Source organism: Falco punctatus (assembly GCF_963210335.1).
Source record: "Falco punctatus genome assembly, chromosome: 6".
NCBI classification, from domain to species: Eukaryota; Metazoa; Chordata; class Aves; order Falconiformes; family Falconidae; genus Falco; species Falco punctatus.
In genome coordinates, this window is record NC_137585.1 from 75,273,160 (window position 1) to 75,286,131 (window position 12,972).

The window sequence follows — 12,972 nt, forward strand, 5'->3', positions numbered from 1 at the left end:
CAGATTATTTTTTTTAATATTATGTACTTGCACAAAACAAAGCAGCCTCAAAATGTAACTAGGAAAAGAAAACCACTCTGACAGCCCCATTATTTAGTGTAATTCCCTGAAGACCATTGAAAATCCAGCATTGAAAATTACCAGCGCTGCAACTAAGATTTTAAAACAGCACTGCCTTTGCACCCCTGATCTTTTCCACTTCCCATGGCACACTTCCCTTGCATCAGTGCATTCGTCTGGGTGACTGATTATCCAATCCCTTAGGAAGAGAAAAAAAAAATGGTAGGGTAAAGTTTCAAAAGGCATAATGAAACAAAGAATCAGAGAATCCCTCTCAAGACGGAGGGATTTCAGCTCTTCTCTCCCTACCCCACCAGCTCCTTATAGATTCACAGTCTTAGTTTCAACCAGATAGTCCCTTAACCAAATTCACCAGATAAGTATATGAAAGTCTGTGGGAAGGCAAAGCAGGCATGGGAGACAACAGGCAAGTAAAACGCAAGCCTGCTTTGTTCAGCCACAGCACCAATTTTTCAGAGATCTTACGTACAAGATTCAGAAACTTGAGTTTTGTCTCACCAAAACAAGGTGCTGAAGGCAATCCCCACTATTTGGTCAGATGACAACTTGAGTACCAAATCCCAGCACTATATGGAAGGAAACTCTTCAAAATATACAGGGTTTTTTTCTTCAGTGCTTTCAGAAAGAGCCAGATCCAACACTTGTCAAGTTCTGGCACTTGAAGGTGGACCCTTTTTAAACTGATGCAGTTTCAGCATCTAAAGGTTTAGGTAATATAGCCATACAGCCCGACCATTTGGCAAAAACTGGCTTCGGTGCCAGGGTCACCAAAGCTTCACATGAATTCAATGCCAAGAAGGAAATCAGGTGGTTTCAGGGTATTACATGATTTTTGTTTTATTTCCTCCTTTATTAACTTGGCAAGTATAATCTTAGACTAATGAGCTGTAAAACACTGAATATTACAGATCTTAAAGCAATGCAATTAGAACTCTAATGTTGCCCTTTAAAGCCATGAGAGAGAAAACATCTCATTTGTTTTACTGTGCCCTTTAACAGCCATACCGGAGGGACACCCAAAACAGCAGAATGCTGCACTGGCAAAATTAACCGATATGCAATTAGGTGCAAGACTTGGGTTCAATTCATTAAGTTCCATCCTGCCTTCCCCTAGAATCATTCCCAAGAGAAGGAACAACATAATCCTCTTCTGCAATATTACCAACAAATTTATATAAAGTTTCCCATTTTAGCAGCTTCTGTGAGGACTGAAAAATCACAAAGTTGTTATGGTAAATTTACATGTAGTCTCCAAACTAGAAACCAAAAACTGCACATCTACTATTATCCGTAAAACTTGAAAGTATTTTAAGAAATTAATGTGAAAAGCTTAAGTTACAAGCAATTCAAGCACTATTTTAGATTATCAACAATTTCATTATTTTTCACATCAGTTACTGTTACTGAAGCAATGCTTCAAGTATGTGTAAAATATCAGTATCACAAAGGTATGTCGTCAGATACCAAAATTTTTTAAAATAATTATGGAGGTGTCAGATTTCTTCAGAGGAAACATTATGATTGGTTTCTCCATAAAGTTCATCAATTCCAAAACTGAAGCAAGTTCAACATTCTCATAAATGCACATACTCCTAAGGATATTAACTAACAAAGTGCATCTATGTGACTATTAGCTCAGTAGCTGTCTCTGACCAAAGTAATGAGCCACTCCAGACAGCAATGCAGACACCCTCACCACACCCTTCCATTGCAAGAACCAGTGCAGCTGAAAGTGTTGAAAACAAGCTGGACAAACCCCATCTGACACACAAATACCACAGCACTGCACTCCCCAGCGCATCCAGAAACCCAGCAGAGGTTTAATTTATTTTGCTTTCTACACAGCCAACCTGTATCTAGCCAGGTTTATCTGTTCAGATTTCATGCCTTGCAAAAGTATTTGTACCAGCTGGGAAACACAAACTATCCCTGGAAGCAGTAAAGCTGATGTCTAGGCAATCTTATACCTCAAGCTGGTATAATACACTACCTGATATCTTACAATCCAACTTAAAATAACTAAGAATATTGTGTTTTACATGACAGTAATCAAGATGCACTAAAAGCAGATTAAATCTAATGCAACAACAAAAAACAAGTTTACGTAATAAAAAGTCTGACCTTTTAAACTATTAAGTGCATTACTAAATCATCCTCATGTGAGGAGCTCAATTTCAGACAATAGTATGAGTCATTTGAGTAAACTTGTGTTTGGAAAACTTGCCTAAGTAGGGTTGGAAGAGCTCCATCGTTTAACTCTTTCCACTAAAGAAATATAAAAATGCCTTACTTTTGAGAAACCTAACAGATCTTTGAAACTCAGTAGAGACAAAATAAACACATAAAAAATACATTAAATTTGAAAACAAAGAAACACAAGGACTAAGTTATCTGTTCAGTATTTCTTACAAAGCCTCCACCTACTTAAAATATATTTTTCGTCTTTATGTATGACTAGAAATATCAGGAGTTCTTCATGTTCTTTCTTAGGGCATTCATGCTCCAATTCATTAGTCTGAAAATACTGCCCCAAAATAACACTTTATTTTCCTCTTTCTATCATATAGGCAAGTCTTACTGATTTGATCAATACTGACTGCGACACTGGCTCTCTTGCCCCAGAAACAATGTTTTACTGCCAGAATGTGCTGTTTTGATCCCTCCCCACTTTCAATTTACTATTGTGAGGAATCAGCAGATCCAAAAAGCAAGGTAAGTGGGACAACTTTGACAGCTCTGAAATAAAGATTTAAAACTGAAACCAACTACCAGTTCAGAGTACTTTGCCATCATAAACAAGTCCATAGTATTGGTCCAGAAAGGACCAAAAAAATGTCTGATACCCACTAACCACTATGATAGCTCTTCCTGTCCCCCAAATTGAAATCTTTGGTGCAAAGGACAAATTCATGGGGAAAAAAATACTGTGCCATGTAAGAGATTTAAATAAATAAATAAATAAGCAACAAACTCAAGGACATGGATGAAAAAGCCTAGATGCTCCCAGGAAAGGATCACACACTGCAGTCATACAAAGATAAAAACCCCTTTACGTTATCAGCCTGATCCAGAAGAACGTTCAAATAAATGGAACTTAAGAAACAGCCACCTAATTATCATGAACATTTGCAGGAGATGCAACATTTCTGCAGTGCAGCCATTTGTCCCAGAATAAGACTCCGCTTCCTCATACAGAAAGAAGCAAAACCTGCTCATTTGGCAGACCCCAGTCCACAGGTCGACTTGAATTAAATTTAGTTCACACCATGGAAAATACTGGTCTATGCAAGATCTGGTTTACCCTTCCTGAAGACAGTGCAGTCTTTCATGAAGTAACAGGGATCACCTCATCACAACACCTTGCCATTAAGGCAGCATGCAATCTCTGGCTGAGCAGACCTCTGTAAAAGCCTGCAGAGAGACTCCTAGCAGAAATAATATTGTTGCTATGAATAAAATGAATGGAAACATGTGAAATCACTGGAAAAAACAGAACAAGGGTTAAAAGAATGACCTGTACTGATTATGAGCAATCCTGTTAGGACCAGTGTCCTGAGAGAAGTACAACCGTGGAATGGGTTGTTTATACCAAAACCAGAAGGCCTGCCCTCTGTAAGATCACAGCACAGTGACTCATCAGCAGAAGCTCCTGCCTCTGTAACATCTGGATGATGGAAAGTTGGAGCATATCACATATGACATTCATTTTCCTGTATGACTGACAGGAAAGCAGACATGTAGTTTTAAAAAACAAACAAAAAAAATCAACCCAGAAACAAGCATGAACTTCACTTAAGACGCTTAGGATTTATGGAGACTTCAGACTCTTGCATCAAAGGACCATTTATATATAAATCTGAATACCTTAAAAGGTCTGTCCAAAGACTAGTTCATCATCCTCAATGAGAAAGCCTCAGGGATGTGGTGAGGATCTGATAGCCAGCATCTCTTGCATTACACAAAAGAGGTCCTGGCCAGCACAAATATGCACACAACTCGGTGCCTGCAAGTATTATCAGTACAACATGTGAGAGAATGAAATTATAACAGAATGAGTGGAAGCAGGTAAAATCAGCATCACTTTCCCCTTCCATAAGATCCTACGCTGAATTTTCTTCTACAAGTCATTCTCCAAATCTTTAAAAAATGGGATTGGACCTTCAATCAAGACACAGTTCAAAACCACAGCATAATTCCACTGATACTTCTGCAAAAATACTTTTTGTAAAGCTTGGATAGGAGAAAGCAGAGTACAGAGTACAAAAAAAAAATCTCATTAAATTCTGAATTATTTTCAATCTTCTAATATGTAATTGAATGTTTCGTATAAATTAAGTCAGCAAAATTCATTTTCTGCTTTTCCAACTGTACCTTTAATTCACAGTTGTAAAGGCCTCAGCAAAGCATACCAGTATTGTCTTATTTCTAGAAATTAATTGTTACTTAGCTAGAAGTTAACCAGAATTTCTGTTTTGAAGACCTTTGCCATCATTCTCCTGAGGACAAGATGTACCCTCTTAAAAAGACTGCCATAGGCTCAAGGAAAACAGTAAGTTAGCGAAATTTACTGAATCTTGGAAATCCAAGGGGAAGGGGGGGGGGGGAATCATGACACCTTATTTATATCTTAGTAAAGAAGAACACCCATCTCAAAATTTAGCAAATATTTCAGCTTTTTAAAAGCAATTTAACTGAATAAGCCAACTGGCATACTAACATCAAGAAGTTATGATTTGAAAAGGTGTAAATAATAGATTAGAAAGAGCCATCGGCACTTCTATGGGCAAACATGCATCAACAGATACGGTATCAGGTAATATAATAACTATGTATCTCCAAATTAGACCTTTTTCCTCTCCCGTTCCTCCCGCGGTCCTGTGCTGCCGCCCCCCCCCCCCATTTTTTTATTTGTATTAACTTCTAAAAAGCCCTAGCCTATTTCTTTTGGATACCAATTACACAGTTCCTTGTTACTGACAGAAAAGATGTTTCAGCTCTTACTTTCTACTTAAATACAAGGATTCTTTGACGTGCTATAGAAACAACATTCTCCTATAGGTTAATTAACGTTCTACTAAGAACGGAAAATTTCTTTCTTTTTTTCCCCACAGCACAAGTAGCCAAGGAAGCAAGGAGTTCAACACAGAACATAGACAAAAAACTATTTTATTAGATACAGTCACTAAATATTTATTTACTTTTGGAAAAAAAGTTTCAAGCTACTCACTCTCATACAATGCTAACCAATAATGCAGTAGTATTTATCATACTTCACACACAATGCACAATAAGCCAACTTTTTTTTTAAGCCACCATAAAAACACATAGAAAACTTACCTTCTTCTGGTACCAAACTATAGCATCAGTTACTTTGGACGCCATTTATTCCACTGAATTCACAGAGTCATTTTAGGCTGTTAACAGAAAAAGACAGAACTTTACTTCCACTTTCCCTATGAAGGACAAAACAGGGAATGTATAAACACTCCCATTACCTGCAAAGCATTGAACAGCTGTATTTACTTTACAGCTTGTCTCATTATTTTTTTAGTACAAGTTTGGTTTTTCTCCTCTAAATAAAAAAATAAAAACCCAAACAACCTACAAATCTGCTGCTACAGGAAATCAGAAGCCTCAGTTTTGTCCAGTCTTCCCAGTAAAATACAGGTGCCACAGAGATGATCTGTTACTGTCTCATGAGAACCGCATGAGAGGGGTTTTTTTTCTTGCCTTTTTTTTCTGACAATTAAGCAACCTACAGTTATTACCACAGTGCAGTATTCTGAAGTCCTGGAATAACTGTGTTATAAAATGCAAGAAAATGTCATACAGACTATGAGATATATTTCAAGAGGAAAAAAAAAAATCAGTGCTAGAACTCTAATACTCATAAAGTTAATACACTCACGAAAACAATGAACTAAAACTAAGACAAAAGGAGGAAAACCAAGGAAAAGTGGTATTTTCATTTTAACAGTAAAAAATAGCAGCAGTGCTAGTTAATCTTTGAAGTCAGTATCATTAGTTTCAATGTGGAAGAAAAAAAATATTTAAAGAAAAACCTTTCAGCCTACATAAAACATTCCCACGATGAAAATGAATTTTAAAAGTATTCTTTTGTGTAATCATTCAGAAAGAGTTAGTTCAGGAAAAAAAACGTAAGAATAAAAAAAAAAACATAAAAACGCCTTCAGATTTAGAAATATTGTCTTTATACAAAATTGCATATATTCTCTCATGCTGGACATTCTGTAAAATCAAAGGAAAGTTTAGGTGAGAATTACAGAACCCTTTCCAGATATTTCATTATAATATGCAAGTTTTTCCAGATATAAATGTATTATCATTTAAAAACCTCAAATATTTCATAAATAAATTACTTCAGCTATTAACTGTTTAATAACATTTAAATTAGTTTAGTACCTACATTTCAAACAGTTAATTAAGGCAGGACACAGCCAGTGGAAGAAAAGAAAGAATTAAAAAAACCTGTTAAAATCTTTGCCAAAAAATCTGAATACTTTCGTGTTTAATAATCTTTTGTGTCATTGATTCCCTTTAAAAATATATGTATGTAAATAAATATGCCACCCTTAAGTCCAATTAAAAAAAAATAAAAAGTCAATGGTGCACATTTAACATCAGTTGGTAAAAGCAACATTTCTGCAGTGCAGCCATTTGTCCCAGAATAAGACTCCGCTTCTTCAGCTCTACCTACGAGTCAGCATCCTTCCTGGGTTTTTGCAAAAAGTTTAAGAATGTTATTTTTATATAACTGCACCAAATATTCAGCATGCAAGGAAATTCCTATTTTGTTCTCTAAAGCTATAAATTCCTAACAAATTATGCAAAAGGCTTTCAAAAAGTGAGTACAAGTGACTTCAAAATATTAAACAAGTTTTCCAGACTTACTATCTGAACAATTCCAGAATCAAGCATAATTGATAAAGTCAATACAAGAAGACTTCTTAAACAAAACTTTGTAAACACAGTTTCACAGAATCAGATGGCTAAGGTTGGCAGGGACCTCTGGAGGTTGCCTGGTCCAACCGCCTGCTCAACCAGGGCCACCTAGACCAGGCTGCCCAGGACCATGTCCACACAGCTTTTGAGTGTCTCCAAGGATGGAGACTCCACAGCCCCTCTGGGCAGCCTGTACCAGTGCTCGGTCACACCCACAGTAAGTGTTTCCTGATGTGCAGATGGCACCTCCTGTGTTTCAGCGTGTGCCCGTTGCCTCTGGTCCCGTCACCAGGCGCCACTGGAAAGAGCCTGGCTCTGTCCTCTCCGCACCCTCCCTGCAGGTATTTGCATACATTGGTCAGATCCCCCTGAGCCTTCTCCTCTCCAGGCTGAACAGTCCCGGCTCCCTCAGCCTCCTCTCACAGGAGAGACATCCCAGCCCCTTCATCTTCATGGCCCTTCAGTGGACTCTCTCCAGTATGTCCATGTCTCTCTTGTAGTGCGGAGCCCAGCACTGGACCCAGCACCCCAGGTATGGCCTCACCAGTGGTGAGGAGGAGTAGTGGTAGTTTAGCCCCCAAACACCAAGCCATGCATCAAGCACACTTCCAAGACTGACTGATCTCAGAAAAAAAACATGATTAAGGGGTATATTTCTGATAAAATTATCACATCATAACATTATCAGTATCAACAACAATACTGCACCCTATATTTCTTCATGAAAGGAAACAAGAATTATTAATCTGCAGGCAGGTTTTATAGTGAAAGATAAAAGCTGATCTTTGTCTTCAGAACAAAGAGAAAAGACATTTGTTTACAGCATTTGCACAGATAAGAATAGCAAAGAAAAATACAACATCCAACAGATGGGATGGAAACTGAAACAACAATAAATTAAAATAAGTGTCTTTATGAAATGCCTAAGCATTAGAATAACTCGTGACACTTTTACACTGTTAATCACCAAATATTTCAGATTTTTTTTAAAAAAGCAGATATTAGATTACATGATCATAACAGCTGTTGTTGCAAAAATCACAAATACTCCCTCTACAAAAGCCTTATCAACACTGCCATCTTCCAAGACATTTCTCGGAAAGAAAAGATGACCTTCCAGAAGACTCAGTTCTGCACTGACACCTGTTTATTCAGTCTTCCCTGACTCGTGTAAGGATGTACTCATATTTTATGCATTGCATTATTTTAAAGACTCTGTATTTAATGTCTGGATACGCATCACACACACAAATATGTATGTAGCAATACAGACTGATTTAGCAAATAGATTGCTTCTATACCAGCTCCTGAGGATTTCTAAGAAATGTAATACCATTCATTTTCATGTTTCAGAAAGCTTTTTCAAAAAATAAGAAAATTAAATACCCAAAAGGAAATACTATTTAAGATTTCTAAGTGTCACTCCAATATCATTTATACAACTTCACATAAAACAGAGACTACTACACAATAGAAAAAAATGTCTTTGAAAGAGCTTAGACAATCACTAACAAATTTCAGAAATATTAGGACACTGACTTTTGGTACAACTGAGCAAACGAACACTGCAATTTTTCCACTGTTGATAATACCGTTGTGTAAGTCACACCAAATCAGCTTTAAAGCTAGCAGCCACGACTGTGTCAACATCTGTAATTGTTTCTGACCTATTTGTTCCTGATAATAGTAGCAGTTTTCCTAAGAGCAACTATCAATTACTAAGAATTCACTGGCACAACAAATATAAAAATATTTCTATCATATAAAGCATGGAGCCCAACAAAGACTTTGATATAACTTGGCATATTACACAGACTGGTTACCCTTCTTTCTCACCCATACAAAGCTAAAAATAGCATTCGCTTTCTCATTTGAAAACCTGTTTAAGTAAATTTAAAATAATTTGCTACATGGACAACAGACTCAAAGCGACATAAAACCCTTAGCTATACACAGCCTTCACGCATAATATGACCTACATCACACAGTCACAGCAAAAGCAGGCCCAGTGCTCGCAGCGGGGCTGATGTAGGAAGGATGCCGTACAGGTTTGGATCACACCTGCACCCCTCAACATCCTCTCCTTTGTGAACTCATCTTGCAGGATCTTTAACTCCTTATTTCTCTTAAGCCGACATCCACTCCCACATACAACGTACCTTGCTCCCTACCACCATAATGACAGGATAAGAAAAAGGTTGGAGAAACTCATCATTAGTAGTAAAGAACTAACTGTTGAACGTGCACAGAAACCTTTGCCTCAACAGCTACAATAACTTGATCCCTCTCTCCCCAAGGTCAATGATTTTTCAGAAAACCAGCACTAGCTTACGAATCCAAGACTTTCAACTGTGTCAAATACAGCTAAAATTGGACAAGCCATTTTAAAGGCAGCAGACTTTTTTTTTTGCAGTAGTTCTCAGATTCACTCAGAAACCCTTTGCCTCAAGGAACAATTACACTGTAAGTATAATGATGTAGGTTTATTATTAATTAATTTAATGTCTAACAGTAAGCCTGTTATTTAGACTACCCAGAGTTTTCATATTTTTAAGAAACTCTCTACATTAAGTCCTCCACAGAGTCTACTTTGGTGGTGTTTAAAGTATATTTGCATGCACGTTTGCATACATGAATACAAGGACGATGCTTACAAAAGTAATTACGACAAAATCATAGGATGGATGTCTCAAAAGACTTTACAGTTTGGTGCACCAAGTAAAAATACCTCTACAAGGAAATAGCAACGTGCTTTCTTCAAAAGAGACACAACAATTTCTAAGACAGCACTAAAATGGAAGGTGAAAAGGTTTAATTATTTTGGGACAGTTTTTTGCTTGCAGGGGCTGGGATTTGTCGGTGCTTTGGGTTTCTGGGGTGGTTTTTCTTGAGACAACGTAATGAATTTGATACACTTGGCCTGAAGCTACCTTACCTGGATGAGAAATGGATGGTAACAATTCAAGGCACCTAAGCTGCAGCCCTGGCTCTGACTCTGTATCTGCCCACAGCTCACTGAATACCTAGCCAGGAGACTAAGTATTGCAACAATTTCAGAACTCTGCATATTCATTATAAGTTAACATGTTATTCAGCTGACAATTTATATTGATATTGATCCTGAAGTCAGACTGTACAAGTTGGGCTCTAAGGGCAAACGGGTAAAGTGAACAAATCAAAACAGCTGATACACATCCACAAGCATAAGCGAGCACTGCCTATTCTGCCTGTTTCTCCTCCCATCCTGCCCAGAGCTAGCAATTTGTTTCACGTTCTGTGTCGAACACCTGCATCTGGGACAGCCACCAGCTTTTCACTCCTGCGCAGAATAACCACAGCAAGATTAACTTAATCTTAACTAGTGGAGATTTAAAAGCAACACAAAAAAATACTTCCAACTTCAGAGATCAGACAGAACATCCAAATATAAAAGCTTGATCACAACATCTCTGACATTCAACAGAGCCATTCACTACATCTTCACCAAACTCACAGTTAATACTATGAATAACAAGCAACATTTTTTGATCAAAACTTCATTAATTCCTTAAAACTGAAAATAGATGACTACCCAGTTTCAGTGATCCCTATTCCAAAGTGGTGTTTCTTAGCTTCTTTTTCCCATTTCAGAGCATAATCATATTCCTTTTTAAGTAAGTACATGCTACACCTTGCAATCAAATGAGCAGTTTTTCAAAAGCCACAGAAATCTATATTTAGATGGCTTCAGGTAGTTAAATGCTTATTTAAGCAATGTAGTGCTTATTGCATAAGATAGGATTAGATACTACAGTACAGACTTAAATAAATTCAGACTAAATATATTTTAAAATATTTTACTCATTTCCACAGAGTTTTGGCGATCCAAGACAAACACATACATTTCCAAATGACATTCTACAGAAAATGAAATATATTCTGAACTCTGTCAGAAGTTCAGAATAAAACTGTGCTCCTCATAGTGACAAAGGCCAAAAATATTTACAATTTTTGGAAGAATATACAAGTGTAAGCAGTGTCAACTAGCAAAAGGGCATAATCAAAAATACAACACAAGCGACGAAACATAGGCAGATAGTTGCTTTCCTTGCCTGTAAACACTGTGAATCACTAAGAATTTCAAGGAACCTGTTTCCTTTATAACAATCCCAACCTGAATGGTCAGGATACCATCCAGATGTTGAGTCAAGACTTGAACGTCCTTGCCAACTTCATCACTCCATGATCATAATGAGTTGAGATGTTTGCTAGACACCATTAGGAGTAAAATTGCAGAGTTGTGGTGTTTGTCTCAAACGTGTTTTTAAAAACACCATTGATTTTTATTACCTTCAGAAGAAGCAGCAAATTAAAGGCAGTTTTTAAAAAGTTACTGCGTAAAGTCATGAGAATCCTAGAACTTGGTTTCAACTGCTTTCCACAACAGAACTGTTTTACCATTACATTAGATCATCCATACTACAGTTGCACAATTTCACTAAGATTTCCTGATAGGAAGAGTAAGAAAAGAGTAAAGCCTATGGCCTAAACTAATAATTTTCTAGCAACAACTGTAATCACACAAACTCACTTAAAAGTAAAACATTGTATCTGCTGACGCATAGCTAGAAAGTAACTTTAATGAGGAAAAAAACCCTCACTTTCTAGGATCAAAATAGAAGTTAACATTATCATCAAATCATTGATATTGTTTGATACTTCATGTTCATTTTAAATGAGCCAAATAAACAACTTAGTCATATTAAGCATCTGCTATTGACTAGAAAGCTGCTTCTGCCATGACAAAACAAACCAACACAGCTATCAATGTAATGCAGATACACCGCTAAAACTTAAGACGAGTCACCCTTCCTATGCTCAGATCCATGAGAATTCTTCCACTGCCACCAAGAACAGGATTAAACCCGTGAAGCAATGTTTCAAAAGACACATTCTTTTCATGTGCGTTACAAATAAACCATTAAACGTACATTTCATTTTTTAGAAGAACATCAAATACTATATAATGCACACAGTGTTCTGTTTAAGTACTTTATCTATGCATCGCTGTTCTCAAAACAGCATTTCAGAATTGCAAATTGTATACAAGCAAATGAGAAAGTTGTCACTCCCAGGTTCACACCTTTAAGTGGAAATTTTATCACGTTCCTTTCAGCTAGCCTTAAGAAAATCTGAAGCAGCCAAAGGGAAAGGGGGAAAAAAATAAATTTTTAAGAAAAACATAACCAGACACTTGCAAACCTAAGGATCATATCCAGCAACCAGCAGAAGTACTCTTGCTGCCATGCCAGCCAAGGCCCCCCCAAGTTGTTGCCTTACAATCCAAGGTCATGACAGTTTGTAAATAAAAAGGAATTAACATATTTTCTTTCCCAAAGGAACAGCATGATAATTTGTAAATAAAATGGAATTAACATACTTGCTTTCCCCAAAGAACACCAACAACTGCTAAAATTGGATACCAGCATTCCTGAGACACTGCTCATGAAAGAGAATGAATTTTCAAACTTTGTTCTTCATCTCAAAAAAAAAAAAAAAAAAAAAACCAAACGCACAAAAACACCCCAAAAACCATCACCCTCAAACAACTGGTGGAAAAAAACATTGAACATCCCTAGATAAACATTTGGGGAGTTTTGTTGTTTGTTTGAGGAGTTCATCAGGCAGACAACTGCAACAATAAAATACAAACCAGACCCTATGCTGGCTGCTGTGTATCAAGCCCTGTTCTTTACAAACACAGATGTACCAAACATGATATATCCTGACACATACAGACATTTGGCAGCACGTCCATACCTGCCTCTGCCTCCAGTAAGCTGTCAGTTACTGAATAACAAACATACTTTCTCAGGCCTCTGTATTCTGCCCACAAACCATGGTATCTGATCCTATTTCTGCCGCTGTGTATTTATTCTTCCTTATAAG

At 37.1% G+C, this 12,972-nt stretch overlaps 1 protein-coding gene across 5 annotated transcripts in view; it reads right to left on the reverse strand.

The window, feature by feature from the left end:
• Nucleotides 1–12,972, reverse strand: part of PHTF2 (putative homeodomain transcription factor 2) — a 73,740-nt gene that overhangs the window by 52,326 nt on the left and 8,442 nt on the right. For 4 of the 5 annotated variants that reach the window (XM_080391950.1, XM_080391946.1, XM_080391947.1 and 1 more), the window contains exon 2: nt 5,419–5,495. In XM_080391950.1, coding sequence (XP_080248076.1) covers nt 5,419–5,463 — 45 coding nt within the window. In that variant the 5' untranslated portion in view covers nt 5,464–5,495. Of the gene's footprint in view, nt 1–5,418; nt 5,496–12,843 lie in introns of all 5 variants that reach the window. The other variant, XM_080391949.1, reaches the window with a different exon arrangement.